Genomic DNA, 16,614 nt, shown 5'->3' on the forward strand with positions numbered 1-16,614 from the left:
GCAAAGCCGAATACTTATGTGCATGTGATTTTTGTTTTTTCTTTTTAATACATTTGCAAAGATTTCAAACAAATTTCCTTCACCTTGTCATTATGGGGTATTGTAATGAATTTAATCCATTTTGGAATAAGGCTGTAACATGACAAAATGTGGAAATAGTTTATCATGATACAATATGTTAGTACACCAGCAACAAAGGTTTTCTGGGTCTCACTTAATGTGCCCTCTTTCTGTCGAACAGGAGCATAGAGATGCGCCAACGAAAGGAACTTTACAAGGCAGGTTTGCTTTCGTCTGCTCGATATGGCACTCACGATGGCAGCCTAGCACCTGGTGACGGACGCAAGAAGCCCCGCGGGAAATGGCTAGCGCTGGAGTCATCAGAGAGACGCTGCCAGATCTGTCAGCATCTCTGCTACTTGTCCATGGTGAGAGCAGAAACTTATCTTTTAAGCTCCTATGCTGCCTGTCTGGGTACATTGTAGTATTTTACTTTCCGTAATAAACATTTTTACTGTACATTTGTCAGCCGAAGACTTCCTTCAGGAAAGGCCCAAGTCTTATTCGTTGCACATTAGCAGGACTGCATTTTACATTCTACAAATAATAACATAGATCATTACAGATATCACACTGCAGGATCTCAGTGATGAACATGCTAGATTGAGTGGCTGGTTCCTTCAGTAACGTGCGTCTGCTTCTGACTGTGCAGGTGGTTCAGGAGACTGACAATGTGGTCTTCTGTCTGGAGTGTGCGCTGCGCTATGTGGAGAAGCACAAGTCCTGCAAAGGCCTTAAGATGATGTACCGATATGATGAGGTGAGCTGCGCTGTGTAGATCTGCAGTGGTTCACTTTTCTCTCTGTCCAGATGAGGGCGCCATCGGCTAATTTTACACTGCTCTAAGAAGTAGACTGTTCAATACAGCACAGTGTTCACTGCATTTTGCTTTTGTGCTGTCAATGTTGTAAATCCTTACAGAACCATAATGCGTTGTTGCACTTTCTCCTGTTCTTTCCCCACACAGGAGCAAATTGACAGTTTGGTGAAACAGGTGTGTGTCCGGGCCATGTCAAAGAATGGTGGCGGTGGTGGAGGTTTACTCGTCAATGGAGGAGGTGGGGGATCCTTGTCTCAGTTTAAATCCCGCCAAAGCATCGCCAGCCAAGCGAGGCCCTCAGAAGCTCGCCTCCGTGGAGTTGTCCCTGGCACGCCGGTGCTTCAGCCACATGCCCAAGGCCGCGGATGTGTCTTGAGGGGAATGTCTTGACATCATCGCTACCCTCTGCGCTGTGCTCAGATCCCACCCGACCCTAAGGCCTCCTCATCCCCCTTGGTTTTTACATTGAGCAAGATCACTGTCGATCCATCCTCCACCACCCAATAAGTAAGAGATTGTTTTTGAGCTTTGAAAAATACCCATACCTGACCTCAGTCCCCCCTCCGAAAATATTCACCTCCCCCCTTAGTATGACAGGCTTGTTTGTAAAAAAAAATCATTAAAAAAAAAGAGAAAGAAAAGCAAGATGTCTTTTTTGCACTAGTGTGAAAGAAGAATTTGTTTTTATTCTGGATGATTTCAGAACCTCCTTTAACAACATTACAAGCATTAAGTGTGACGTTCACAGACGACTTAATGGGCCCTGTTATAACCTTTATCTGAAATGGGTTACAACTGTTACCTTTTTCTTGCATCACTTTTTCCTGCCCTTCTCTCATCCCTGATACTGAACCCACTAAAACCCATCCCTTCTTTTCACACGTCACTTAACTGTGAACATGGGACGAATGAAAAAGGCGGCCTTTTTTTAAAAATAAATCTCCCTTGTTCCCCTCAAATGAAAATGACATCACGTAGTTACCCAAAGTTTCTCTCTATCCTTGGTCTGAGGAAGAGGAGTCCTTTTTTATTTTTTAATTGATTTTGATGCAGCTCCTCTATATATATATATAAATTTTTTTTTTAAATGGGGGTGTTAGTGACGCGAGGTAAAAACTTGAAAGACAGATGATGTTGGTTACTTGTTGCTTGGCTATTTTCTTTTTTTCCAAGTTCTATTTTGAATTTTAGCTTTCTTTTTTCTAGGTTTGTTAATGAAAAGTCTTCTGTGTGTTTTTATTTTTATTTTTTTGTCATTGTGGATGTTTGTTAATTTTTGGATGTGAGAGGGTGCAGAGCTACAGCTGCTTGCCCTGTGAAAGGTCTCCGCTCACCTCACTTCCTGGTTGTATGGAGGGATCCCTCTTTCGCTAGCAAGTGAAAATCGTGCCTGATACTTAGTGAGGAGATCCATTTTATTGGTGCTGTTGGTTATTACTGTATAACACAATTTTTAAATCTGGGGGTTAGCGTCTGCTATCAGCTACAGTAGCTCACACACCCCCACCCCACAGGGCAGAAAGCCTTCAGGCTTTTCTGGTTCTAGATGTGCAATCGTGTTAACATTCCATTCTTCCAGTCCTCTTGTTTCATCTGTACCAGTAAACATTAATTATTATATATTATTATTATTATTATTATTATAATTTTGTGTTTTTCTTTTTTACTTTTGTTGATCAGATGTGTTATCTCAAGTAGAGCCACTAGTCAGAGTGTAAAATGTGAAATATCAAATCCAAGTTCTGTTTTTTCCTTTTAAATTTGTTTTTCCTTTTGTTGCTTTTGCATTTTTCCCTTTTCCAGATATATTATGAGTGATTTTCAGAGAGGGAAAAAGTCCATCATAAACAAAACATTTTTTGTACATAATCCTGTAAATTTCTTTAAATACTTGAGCCTTTTTCCGGGGTTAAGGAAGAAAGAAAGAAAGAAAGAAAGGAAGGAATACAGAGAGAGAGAGAGAGAGAGAGAGAGAGAGAAGTTCCAGAGTAGTGTGCTTGATGAAGAAAAAGCCTTACATTTCCCTTTCTTCATCCATGTGAGTTAAAAGCTTACAGGGTTGCTCTGGTAAACGTGTATACAAATTTTAAGTGCTGCTTATATCACTAAGAAAGAAGATATTGAGTAGCCAATGACTGCCCCAACCTAGTTTTTTTTGTTTAGCTTTACTTTTTTAAAGAAAAGGGAAAAAAAGATGTTGACAAAAAAAAAATGGGTTTTTACATTTTCATTACTGAAAATTCAACAAAAATGTAGTAGCTACTCATGTTGCACTGAGCTTGCCAGTGGTGACTGTCAAGGAAAATCCTATAATCCAGTTTGTTGGTTGTTGTCCCTCGCAGAAGACTGAACTGTTTTAGGACTATTTAATGAAATACCAAGTTGGGTGTTTTCAACATAAAAAGTGGTTGTCAAGTTTTTATGGCCTTACAATATATTTTATTCAGATGGGATTTTTTTTTTCATTTGTTTTTTTTCAGTTATTTTATTGTTTCTTCCATTTTCTACAGTATAAACTACTTGCTCACAGTCGGGTCTCTGGTGACTTAATTTATTAGTGCCGCATCTCGGCCTTTCCCTCCATTTGGAAAGAGTCATGTTGGTTATATTGACTGTTTTTTACTTTTGCAGTTTGTACTTAAGGTTTAATAAAAACTTACCAACAATTCACTGTCATTTCTTTCCAACAAGCTTGTGTGTCTCTTTGTGTGCACTGACTTTTGATATGTCTTCGTGAGGAAATTGTTTTAACACGTTCATAATTAAGATTTCACGTTCTTATGCAGGGAAGTACAAACGGTCATTTTAGCCAAACTAACTTCTCCTCTTACCACTTGAATCAGGTCTAGAGCTGACATTACTCAAATAGAAGCGAGGTGACAGGTAATTAAATACCTTTTGATATTTATTTTAAACATAAACAGCCAAAATGAAATATTCCCAGTTTCTCAAAATACTTGTCTCCTTTCACAGTAAACCAAATATTTCTGAACTGTTGGTCAAACTGGCAAAACAAGTCCTTTAAAGGCAGCTTGCAGACTATAAATCTGTAGGTTTTACGCTGTGGACTAATCAATTTGATGTCTGCGGATAATTTTTCATTTACCTGTAATGAAAATGATCTCTAGTTGCCAGTGAGGCGTGTGGATATTCAAGAATCCGTGACGCTGTGTCTGTAAAGATGCATTATATAGTGCTGTTGTAAATGAGAAGCTGTTTTGCTGTATTTTCGGTAGCAAGATAACTATCAAGACACTGTAGCAACAGTCTTCCATAGTCATCAGGCGAGGGATACTAAACATGTTCATTTAACACAGCTTTACACGCGGCACACATTGTTCATGCAAACTATTGGATAACCCTGTAGTTCTTTATAACCTTAATTAAAATGCACTGGGGATTGACAGTCACGCATCAACACCAGCTATTTACTATTCACAATGCACCAACACATCCACTCCAACACAGTCATAAAATGTCATTTACTCTCAGCACAAAATATTAGTATTGCTTTTCCTTATTTTCAGATTAAAAAAACATCTAATTCTAAATATGAATATATACATAGTAGAGTATACTTCCCCCAAAAGAAAACCGTTCTAATTCAACAACCACTTTCCACTCCTGTAGAACACACTACATTCTTCCCCCAATGTCAGCTTTCCATTTCCAAAGAGCTCAGACGGGACTGTAAATCAAAACTTAGCACATGGGGACTGTTAACATGCTTAAACCATAAATCCTGCTCACAATTTATCCCACAACTTGTTCCTGAAATGCTTAGATGAAAATTAAGCAATGCTGGGGGAGAAACATTTATTAACAAGTCAGCGATTGTGGGTAGGGGAAAAGAAAGGTATGAATAATGCTGTCACATCACACAAATGTCAACATTTCTGTACAAAAAAACGATCTTGATACAGTTAAAACCTCTGGGATTTGTCAAGTGCATAGCACAAAGTCCAAACAGGGATTTGGTCCTTGTTCAAAAGGAAAAATTCACCTAAATATTACTAATCAAAGGAATGGCAAAGGGTGACTCTCCCATGTGTGTGTTAAGTCTCTGATGTCCTGGCACCTGAACTCCACCTGTCTGTCAACTATACAGCACTGGGTAGTATAACCCACTGCCAGATGCCTGCAATTTATTATGCAATGTTTTCAAAGCTATTGGCACAAATATAGTTTTTTGATTGGTAGTTTACATTTAAAACATATCTCACACTGCACTTAAAAGAATGCAAACAAGCTTTGGGGATTCAGCTAATCCTAAAAATCAAAGAATTCATCAATGTGGCCTCTGCAGATCAATTTGCCATATGCTGCGTGCAAACCGTATTAAACAGTTAGCACACCCAAAAAAAAAAACAAAAAAAAACCTTGCAGAACTGATGGTAGCGTCAGTTATCTTATCACACTATGCAGAAGTTTCACAAAATCACAGCTGCAGTCTTTTACCCAAGTGAATGCTAAAGTATTAGCATGGAACATAGCGGGGCACAACTTCAAAGGGCCTAATAAAATGTTTTTTAAGTATATTTCTTTGTTCCCATCAGTAGCAGGTCAATTCTGGTCTCAACATGCAGAAACATCACAATAGAATATTAGGGGATTCTCTGAATAATGCCAGACTATCAATGTGCATGTTAAGTCATTCGAAGCTATTATGTTAATAGGAAATCACGTTACCTACGTTACATGATTTAATAAAGACTGAAAACTCAACTCTCTTTTTAAGGCAAGGTCATAGGGCAGTTAGTGCACCCTCAGAGTGTTTTCTGTTATACATGTTTCTTTGATATGAAAGGAAGAAAGTAAATATTGTTGTGTATCTGAGTTTAATTTGGCATCTGTGTGTGTTTGTGTGTGTGTCTGTGTACGAATGCGTGTCCGTGTCTATGTTTAAATCCAGTCCAGCTCTCCTCAAACCTTCGGCCTGCTCTCCTCACAGTCTTTGCTGGCTCGGCCTTCTTGGTCCGCACTTTCCACTAATGCTGTATCGGGTTGCACCTCCTCTTCATCCCTGGTCACCACCACTGGGGGCCTTCTCCTCCTTCCTCCTCCTCCTGATCCTCCAACACCACCCCCTCCTTGCTCAGTCTCCTCCTCATCATCATCATCCTCCTCCTCCTCCCCAACCTCTGTGTCCTGACTCGCTGAGTCAGTGCAGGTGGATGAAAGGGATGAAAGCTTGTGGCGTAGCTCAGCCTGAGTGGGAACCTGGAGACTGATCTCTGTGGTGAAGGACTCAACATCAGGACCTGAGAGAGAACAAAAGCATCACCTGGGCGACTTCAGCCACTGGTTTAAAAGCTGCAGTACTTACAACACAGTTTGGATTGGGTGGTAGGCAGACACGTAAACAATGCTGCTGCTTCTGCTGCTGCTCATTCCAGCAGTTATTCTTGTGTGAGAGAAAACGGTGAAACCATCTCACTTTATGGTTTGACACATCCACGAACAACTGTAACCCTTTCACTAAAACCCCCCCCACAAAGATTCTGTTACTTCTTCTTATTGATTATCTTTTAGCCATCTGTGTGTTGCAAATAAACACACAGGTCTTTGGATCTCTGTCCACGTTAGTGGCATTACTTCATAGGTTTTGTTTGAATTTGCATGAATTCTGGCTGCGCTCCATCGCCTACAGACATAAAATTTAGCAGAGATTTAGTTGCATCAAATTATCATTAGACAAGATGAGCTTTCAGTTAGATGCTGTAGGTTGTTCACTGTAACAAGCAGTTTATCAAGCAGCTGTAGACAGATGGGCCTGATGCAACACGTCTTAATAATATACTTATCAATCTTCTGAGTCTAATATTCCTGCCTCACTCCATTCTTTGCCATGTCTAAGCTGCTTAAAGTTGTTTTAGTTCACTGCATTATTACAGTAGGATTCAATTTGGTGGGAGTGTGTATCCACCGACCTGTGACAGGTGAAGCAGCACTGTTGTCCTCTCCCCCAGAGTGCAGAAAGACATCCAGGGCCTCGTGGTCAGACATGTCCATCAGATCCATCTGCTCCAGCATGTCCACGTTCACCTCCATGGATGACATGCTTCCTATTGGCTCTGAATGCAACATAGGATGACAAGATTTTAGCCTCACAACAAAACGAAGTATTCTGCGGGCGGCAAGAGCAAGGAGCTGAGTCCAGGAAAAGCGGCACTGTTTTGTTGTTTTTTTGTTGTTGTTCCATAAGCAAAAGCAAATTGGCACATTCAAGCTGGATGGCATTTGAAATGGGTAAGCTGGTGGACATGAAATTTGTTGTCTATACCTTGTGATCCAAAGCATAATCGCAAAAGATGGATTGGCAGGTGTCGCTATGTGTAGGAAGCGGGATATGAAGGCAACAAGCAAGAGCTATAATAGCATTAAAGGACGGCACATTTTCTACATTTATCCTTACAGTATACTTCTATATACATGTGTAGCCCACATAAACATCCCTTGCTGTTCAATTCCATTTTAAGATGTGGGACAAAATGGACCGTTCCCATGTACAAGGTGGGAACTGTGGTCTCCCATCATTTATACTGACAGTGGACTAGAAATTTCTGGTGAAAGAACAATTGCACTAGCGAAATGTGCTTTACATATTATGTTGATTAAAAAACTCCTTGTTTTACATTTTTTGACATTTCAAAATAAGAGAATGCTCACTTTGCACCCAACTGTATATTTCAGGGGTATGTTTTTCTAAAGCTGCTCGAAATCTCTTTTGTCCCCGTTGGAAGACAAGTTTACCTGCTCATACATTTTAATGAAACTAGCATCCAGTCCACTTAAGTTACATCAGTAAAATTTAAAGTAAACTGTATTTAGAATCAACATTACAATACATAGAAAGGATAAAAACCACACAGATTCAAACCTTTACCCCCCCCCAATAAAACACACTTAACCACTCTCTAATTTTGTACCACACACAGCAAAATCATTGGAAACTCTCACACAGCAGCTAGTGTCTTAACTAGTATAGTCCTGGATTCACCACCTTGCAGGGGTCGACCCCATGTTTTCACCATCGTGATGAGCTGCATGCATCACTAACAGCCAGTCAGTGCATTGTGGGCATGGAAGGGGTGGAGGGTGGGGTGGGCAGACTTGCGAGCACAAGAGAAAGAAGGGAGATGATTGGTTGGTGCACAGCAGTGGAAAAAAAAATGCCATTGGCTACCATACCTCAAGGAAATGAGGAGAGCAGAGGAGGGCAGCACAGGGAGGGAGAACAGAATAAAGAGTGAAGAAATAGAAAGAGACGGGAATTTTATTTCCCATGGAGAAAGTCTCCCTGTCCTCAAATTAGCAATACACACACAAACACACAGATCATCATTTCTACGATTACATTTCTACGATGACCATAGAAACACATTCAGACTGTGTCATTTCATCTGAATGTCCACAAGTGGATTTTTAGTGCATATTAAATGTTAAACACAAACAATTTCAGATGTGTATTGAACACCTGCACACACACACTTTTTTCCCTTTTTCTTCTTGTTCTCAGTGGAGACAGCAGCTGTGTTTTCAGTGGCACATCTTAAAGGAAATACAGTCTAATGGTCGCTAATGACTTTTCTGTATGCAGCCATTTCCACATCTCGGCTGTCAGCTACCTAGCAGCTATTCAGCCTCATAAAACATAGTACAGTGGTACAGTCCCAAATGAAGACGTGTTTCCAGCACATGAGCAAAAATAAACCAAAGTGCACTCACACACGCACACACACACATACTTGAACACTTTGACTATGTTGTGTAAGTCCAGAAAGCAATGCATTGAGAATGTCACTTACATGTGACTGAATCGAACATGTTCTTCTCTTAGCTCGACTATGACCTTGCCTAAAAGGTTCCCCTAATGGGGAAGGACTGAATTTTTCTGCAGTGAGATTGCAGAAGGGCTATGTGTGTGTTTAAAATCCTTGAGCATTTCTTTTGATGGCTCAGTGGCTCACGACGTCCACAGTCTATTCTCCTTTTTCCCTGACAGTCTCCTTCATTCTTTGAGTCTCCCTCCCGTCTTTCACCGTCCCCAGCTGTATCTTTTCCCCTCCATGGCGCCGCCCTGGTGCAGATATCCATAATGAAGAATTCAGACCGAGGAACGAACTGATGAGTCAGTGTGCTGTGTATTATTCCGCTATTTCACCGTAGCCTCTATTAAAGACAAATGATGATGTACAGTAAGCCTGGTCTGGAACTGAACACACTTATAGAAGTTATGACTGGCTAATTCAAATGCTTCTCCTTTGGATGTTTGCCCAGCAGCCTACGTGTTTGCCTCTGTGCTGTGAATCATTTGAAGTGTGAATCTCTACTGTCTTTTTCCCATGACTGAGATGAGGCTACACATGATTCGGACTAGTCCTTCGAGAACGAGCTACTATATGACAGTTTCACTTACTTATATTGTTTTTGTAATGAAGGATGGTTAATAAAAGCCATTCGGAGTGACAGTGAAAAGATACATATCATCCTCTTTCCTTTCACCATCCTCAAGTCTCTCCCCATCTCGCCTGCTTCTTAACTGCCTCACAATCCTCTCTAATAAGCCATTTCCAGAGGATTAAGGGGGGAGAAAACAGTAAATTGTTCAAAAAAAAGAAGAAAAATCCCAATATAAATGCTGGGCCAGTAGAGACCTCTACATCATTGTGGGGTGCGTCTCCCCTGCAGTCCCTCATTTCAGTACATCCTTTGGGTATTGAGCACAGATGTTTGGCAGTAATACGTGGGATAAACTGAAGCATGACTCTATTCCAATCCCTGTGGAAGGGTACGTTTATATGGCGGATAGCAAGCTACCGCTCTACTTATGTGTTAAGCGACAGCAGTGTGGATCCCTACTGTAGAAAGCTTTTAAGGCTCAATCTTGTGATATGCATTTAAAGTGTGAAGGCTTCAGTTGATAGTATCACAAGTAGAATGAATCCATGGTGCTGAATTCATCCTGGAGCAGACACAACCACCTAAACCTCATCTCTTCAACATTCTTACTTTTCCTCTGCAGGCATCAGACCACAAGAAACGCGTACGTTCAAAAATCAAGCTGTTTGAATATCATCACGGTGCACAAGTACAACCTCTGAACAACTTCTGATCTCACCCCTCCTCCTTCTCACCTCTCCTCTCAGCGATCTGCAGGTAGCCAGTGGACAGGTACTGCTCCATGTCTTGCTGGAAGGCCTCTTCAAAGAACTTTTGCCGGTCTTTCAGCTTGACCTGGGGAGTTGGGACCCCTCCCTGTTCTGCCCCAAGGAGTCTCTGTGGGTGCTCTGCATCCAGCTCCACTATGAACAAGAAAATAAAGTTTTTAAAAGGTGAATCTAAGAATGTTTTGATAAATAGCTAGATGAAGATAAACGCTATAACACAGTGTAACAGCACAGAAGAGTTAATATCAGTTTACCAGCTCAATAATGTCAGGAGTTATTCAGTGTATCCACCTGAGCAGCCCAAATCATTATTACATCCAAATAACTCCAACAAAAAAACAATCCTATACCACTGAAATCAATTTTTCTAGCTTCTACCAACCGTATTTCAAAGAAATCTGCTCAAAACAGCATATGAGAAAGGAAAATCAATGTTCTATTAGATTTTTTTAAAAATTACATTCAATTTATTTTTTATGTATTTATACACATTTGTTTCTATGACCAAAACACTGGTCCTGTGAAATGCATTGAGATCTGCAATTAATGACCCCATACATCAGGAGGAAAGCAAACGTGTTGTCCACAGCCCAGAGATAATCGTCACTGAAGCAGAACGACGTCAAGCTCAATGCTTCAGAGCATTTACATACTGTACATTTCACCCAGCCCTCAGGAACTCGATACTCTGACTCTTGTGGGTTGCACAAGTGGGACCACACTAACCGGATTCTCACACATGCAGCCTCCTCTGCTGCACACACGTCAGTAAAACCAAACTCACATCATAAAGCGTGAGGCTCAGGATGAAAATCTATCAATGCCGTCTAGAAAACCAACTGCTGTGTTTTCTTTATTCTTATTTGAAAATGAAAGACAAGTCTTTCAGTTACTATTTAGTCACAGACAAGGCCTACATTAGTGGTTACACAAAAAAGTTATATGCCAAATTTTTTTTTTTCTATTACTTTCTTATAGCTAAAACATGAGTCTTCTGCAGAAAGACATTTGCTGATAGCATATACAAATAACAGGAATATTTAATATGCTGAACAGTGACTGTGAGATGTGACTGGCCTTGACAAGGCATTATGATTGGTCACTGCTAGAGCCTGGAGTGCCGGTCAGGCTGTCTCTTTAGTTCTCTCAACTCCTTCTGATAGATGACTGCATTATATAAGACCACTCGCTGACACTAACTGCTGTGGTAAGAGCATAGCCACTTAATATGAAATGTCTGATGTGACCCATATCTTGATCCTGATTTACAGGGACAAAAAAAACAAACAAAAAAAAAACAAAACAAGAAATACAAAAAAATGCTGATTTAGGTAATGAGGGAGTCTAAACGCCTTGCCATATTAAAATTACCTCTCTTCATTTTCTTTTAATATGAATCTAGGACATTATATACATATTACGATAAGCTTAGAACAATGAAAGTTACTCAAATGACTGCATTTTGCAATATGGCACTTATGAGTCAATTTGCAACATTGTACCATCAATGTTTTTATTTTAGAGTTGTTATAAAGATTGGTACTGTATACCAAGATCGGGAAAAATGTAGAAAACATAAGAACTTAAACAGTCAATTTAAACTTTGTGAGTTGGGAAAATGGATGAAGAAGAAGGATGAGGTATAAGCTGAACCAAATCATTCAAGTTATCCTTAAGTTAGCCTTGAATGTGAGGTGATTAATAAAAAATGTTGAGCTCTGCAGTGCGACACTGTGCACTAATTCCTGAACTTCTCCATGATAGCATCTCTGTACACGAGAAGGCCATGCTGTGCGACTTAAAGCTAGAATATGTGGCTGGCTGTAACATGAGGTTGGAGAAAGCTGCTCTTTCCCATCAGTGTGTTCGGTACAGAGTTGAACCTTCTCTGACCGGTTAGGAGGGTGAGCTTCATTTGAGAACCTTTTTAAAAAGGAGTATCTCTGCATTGCTGCCAGTGCTGTACTGTGAACTTGTTTCACAAGAATATTAGAATTTTCGCCACATGATGCTGCAACAGCAGCAGCAGCAGCAACATACTTTTCATACTGTAGCTTTAACTTATCCTTATTAGGCAAAACATCTGCATCTGGTAGTCATGTGCATAATATATGTAAATCCAATCATCTGCTCTTCTTCATGTGTCTCCACTGATTTACCACTGTACCATTAAATTCTCCTGCATTTCTCTGGGTGGACTGATGAATAAAAATGACAACTATATTGTGTTACTTGACAATGAAAACAATGGTTAAAGCACAACTGAGAATGCAGACGACATTGTGCATAAATAACAATCATTGAACTGGGGCCAAATATGTCCACTGACTAGAAGAGGAGCTACAGTATTTGAACATTACCTGCTTAGGACTGTTTGCTTGGATATGATATGTGGCCTGCCTTTCACAGCTCTGCGCTATTTTTTTCTCCCCCTCCTTTAAAATCAATACATTGTTTGAAGAGTGTTAACTCTGCTGCTGCATCAGGGAGTGGGCAGCCTTACACAGACCAGACTTGATAAAATAAGCTAGGCCCTAGGGGCTTGCTTGCCATAGAAGGACACACACATACAAAGAAGGCAAAAATGAGGCCCCACCAAAGGTCACTCATGAACAACACACCAACAGCCTTTGGAGCCTTTGAAAAGAAAAGCTCTCCTGTTCCTGTCATTCCTCACTCACTGCAATCCATCTCCTTTATCTGACTACTCCACTCCCTCATCTTTCCCATGTGACTCTGTCCTTTCCTCACTGTTGGCTGGGGTGTGTGTTTTGTACGGACTGCTCTATTAGATTAGGGGCCTCAGAGAAGCATTGTTCAGATTGTCAAGCATTGTGTGAGGTTAGTAACAGGGGACAGAGAGGGAGTAAGGGAGAAAGAGGGCAGTGCCTTTAGTTATATTTAGGCCCTGCAGACAGACATCACTGATAGAGCTAGATCCTGTGTTTTTGTCTTCTTGTCTCTAATCTAATTCTCCCTCCATTATTAGCCTGCACTGTGTATATGTATTTAGACCATGTTCCTTGTGAATGTGTGTGACCACCTGTGTGTCGCAACAGGTTTGAGAGTTGCCACATATTTCCCAATTGCTTCCAAAACAATGCAAATTGCTTTCATTTACATCTCAAATGCCACATTATTAGGCCACATTATGAAGGACAGCTGGTTCTTATATGAAGCTAAACACAAGCAGTAAGAAACATGAAGATAAATTTCATTTTAACATCTTTAATGATAGCCCTATTTTTCTTTGCAGGCTTCTTCAGTACATAAGTTTGTCCTATAAGTTTTGCTATTTTTCTATTTTTTTCCTGTTTCATCATCTTCCAGACAACCATATCCAGCAAAGCACATTACTGTGCTGGGACTATTTTTAGCTCTTGCTCATACTTAGCCCAAAGGATTAAGTTTGTGCTGATGACTTTATTGTTTGAGCATGTCACTAAGTCCAACAAGTTTTACCCTTAAAGGCTGCACTGTGCATACCGCTTCCAACACTTTTAAACACTCTCCTTCAGATTAATGTAAATGTGAATGTGGAGTTACAAAGGCCGCACAACAAAACACAAAGGCTCACAGGACCTCACTCTGTTACACAGTTACATGACATGATTCATGTGTACAATGCAGAATGTGTGCTCACACAGACCTGCATCTGCTGATGATTCATAGGAGCTAAGGCAATTGCATTATAGTCACAGCAGATGATGTCAACATCATTTTATTCAATTACGAAGACAAATGGTTTTAATGGCACTTGTATAGAGTAGCTGCTACAGTCTGCAACTGCTAATGCTAACCACTGAAAACAGAGGAATCTGAAAAGAGGAAACAAAAGCAAAAGCAGAGTGTAAACAAAATCTCTACTATTACGTTTCTTGACAGTTAAAAATTACATTTTTTAATGAAAACGCTTTAGTAGAAAAGCAAACTAAATATTGTGGTGCACTACCTGAGTTTGTACTTGCTGTGTTACTTGGTCCGTCCGTTCCTGCATTCATCATGCTGCCCAAGATCGTAACACTGTGATATCAAACGGACGGTTTCTTTTTGCTCAGAAGCTCCGCAGCTGACAGGGTGTATGTACTCGCAAATTGTTGTATGTTCCCTTTCTCATCTCTACAGTGTGTCATCCAAACACCCAGGAGAAATTTAAAAAAGGACCATAAATAACAATAAAAATAATCCTGTTCTGCTTGCTCAGATGGTTATTTGTGCACATGGATCAATGAGGGCTGAGACTTTAAATGTCATAGCTCTCATATCTGCTTTCAAAAGTAGAGAAATGCCTGGTGTGTGCAGGAAGCAAAACCCACAGGAACAAGGTGGTGTGTGTGTGTGTTTGTGTGAGTGAGCGACAAGTAAGCTTGTTTGTGTTTGCTTGTTTATGTAAATGCGTGGGTGATCATGCACCTGTCTGTGCATTCGTTTTACACCCACTTCGTATACAGACATAATAAACTAGCAGAGAACCATTAACCTGCTAATGAACTTCACCAGCCCTTTTCCTAAAATCATAGTCTGCTGTAGTTTTGTGTGTGAGTTTGCCCTGTGGGAAAACTAAAGCATAACTGTGAATTATATTTTACATTGAAATATGTGTCTATATAGAAGCACAGAGGCCAAACCTGAAAGAACACTTCATGGCTGAAAAGTAGAGAGGAAACATGCCAGCAAGGGAAATTCAAGTCTTTTGATTTGACTAAAGTGCATCGTTTTCTCACTGCTGGGCTCACAGAGTAAAAATGTAATGTCAAATGTACCTCATACAAACTTGGTCACCACATCTTTTACACAGGCAATGCTAATTAGGGCTTACGTGCAACAGGAACTAAATTTACCTCAAGGACATTTGAGACTCCTTTGCAAAAGAAGCACTAATGCTAATTAGAGCTCTTTCAGACTTTTTTACAGTGAGATTCTTTAGGTACAAAGCATATTGCATTTAGAGCATTGAGTAATGCCATTTCAGTCATTGTAAATAACAAGTAACACTAACAGCCACCTTTTCAGATGGAAATATACCTTTTTGAAGTCATAAACAGCTAATTCAAGTCACTGCACAGTCAGTCCACACTCATTTACACTGCGTAATGTACTTCCTATCTCAGGTGCAGAGAAGGTTAAGATTAAAGTCTTGACACACAAATGGATGGACGAATAAATGGATGCATGAAAGCACCAGTGGACTTGCTGTCCAGTTTGCCTTTAATGTCTGCCAAGGGTCTGGGAGTAGAGCCAGTGTTTGTAGCTGTATCAGGCATATAATGGCCTGTAGAGACAACTTGTATATGGGGGAGAAAAAGACACAGAGCAGCACAAGGAGAGTGAAGGAAATGTCCGATGAGATGCAGGGTGGACATAGGTGGTTAACGTTTTCATCCGATTGTCTCCCTCTTTTTTAATTTGTCAGCCAAAGCTGGCACAGATGAAACTCTAATAACCATTATTCATGAGCATTATTTATATGTATTTTGATTAATGCTCAAACAATCCATCAATGATCTAATTATAGCTGTTTCATGCACTTTACATCATACCGACTCACCAAACAGATCAAACGTTCAATGTCTGATATAAAATCCCCCTTGTTCTACTCGTCACTTTAAATTAGCTGTCTGGTCTTTGATGGATTTGTTTCCGTTTGCTTATAAAGGCCTAATATTTCATTCTGAGACAGCAGTGTGCAAGCTGAACACCAAGAGGCAGGTCTGACAGTGTAGACAGTCACTGCTTCTCCTTAAGCCCTGCTTACTCAGCCATGGTATTTTTAGATTCTGTCCCCCTCGCTATATCTCTCAAGTGCTCAGGTTTCTACAAAAGGCAGCCACCATACTATAAACACTACGCAAACATCACTTCTGCCTGTCTGTTACACGCACAAAAATCACAATTACTTGCATGTGTTACGCAACAATGAAATTGTCCTTTCCAGGGTGACTGAACAAACTCATCTGTGTAAATATACTCAAGACTGCACTAGTGACCGGGAACATCACAACCTTTTTGTCTGTGATCTTTAGAAGTCATTTAGCTGTATCCCTGAGTATTGTCATATAATAAATTCTCTAGCCAAGGAGCTGTTTAATAAATTAAACATAAAAGTGTCTATTAATGCTATTAATTCACTAAGACACAACCCCTGCCCCCTGCTGATGGACAAAAGACAGAAGCCTGTCTTTTGTGATTGTGCAGCAGTGGCACCTTTATGAGGTTTCTGTGTTAGCTGCACTTACATATTCTCCTCACAGATGCATGTGCATGCAAGCTGGTAGATTGTGACGGCTTTTCTCATTGTTTATTAATAAACATGGAGGCCAAAAACCCTGAAGTTACCCTGAGTACTGTATTATCTGTCTTGCACATCACTGGCACATTTCAAAATGTAGTAACAGCCCACCACACCCTTCAAGTCTTTCAGTATAGTTATACTTATTCCTTGTTGAGTTGTTCACAATGTCCTACACCAGGTGCTGGCTTTCGTTGGTTAACATTTAGGTACACTGACACAAGAAACCCATGTGAACATACATGGGACCTTGTGTAAATAACTGAGCCATACGG

The 16,614-nt window shown here is 40.2% G+C and overlaps 2 protein-coding genes across 7 annotated transcripts in view; one reads left to right on the plus strand and one right to left on the minus strand.

Annotated features, from left to right (window-relative positions):
• The window catches only part of jarid2b (jumonji and AT-rich interaction domain containing 2b), a 96,688-nt gene extending 95,326 nt beyond the window's left edge, over positions 1 to 1,362 (plus strand). The window contains 4 exon segments of the mRNA XM_067500127.1: positions 242 to 428; positions 713 to 820; positions 1,028 to 1,120; positions 1,122 to 1,362. Coding sequence (XP_067356228.1) covers positions 242 to 428; positions 713 to 820; positions 1,028 to 1,120; positions 1,122 to 1,256 — 523 coding nt within the window. The 3' untranslated portion in view covers positions 1,257 to 1,362.
• Positions 1,363 to 1,546: 184 nt separating this feature from the next.
• The window catches only part of dtnbp1b (dystrobrevin binding protein 1b), a 62,694-nt gene continuing 47,626 nt past the window's right edge, over positions 1,547 to 16,614 (minus strand). For 5 of the 6 annotated variants that reach the window (XM_067500276.1, XM_067500266.1, XM_067500247.1 and 2 more), the window contains 3 exons: positions 10,018 to 10,185; positions 6,811 to 6,954; positions 1,547 to 6,141 (listed from right to left, as the gene is read on the minus strand). In XM_067500276.1, coding sequence (XP_067356377.1) covers positions 5,804 to 6,141; positions 6,811 to 6,954; positions 10,018 to 10,185 — 650 coding nt within the window. In that variant the 3' untranslated portion in view covers positions 1,547 to 5,803. Of the gene's footprint in view, positions 6,142 to 6,810; positions 6,955 to 10,017; positions 10,186 to 14,002; positions 14,348 to 16,614 lie in introns of those variants that run through there. The other variant, XM_067500285.1, reaches the window with a different exon arrangement.

Source organism: Channa argus, chromosome 1 (assembly GCF_033026475.1).
Source record: "Channa argus isolate prfri chromosome 1, Channa argus male v1.0, whole genome shotgun sequence".
Lineage (NCBI taxonomy): Eukaryota > Metazoa > Chordata > Actinopteri > Anabantiformes > Channidae > Channa > Channa argus.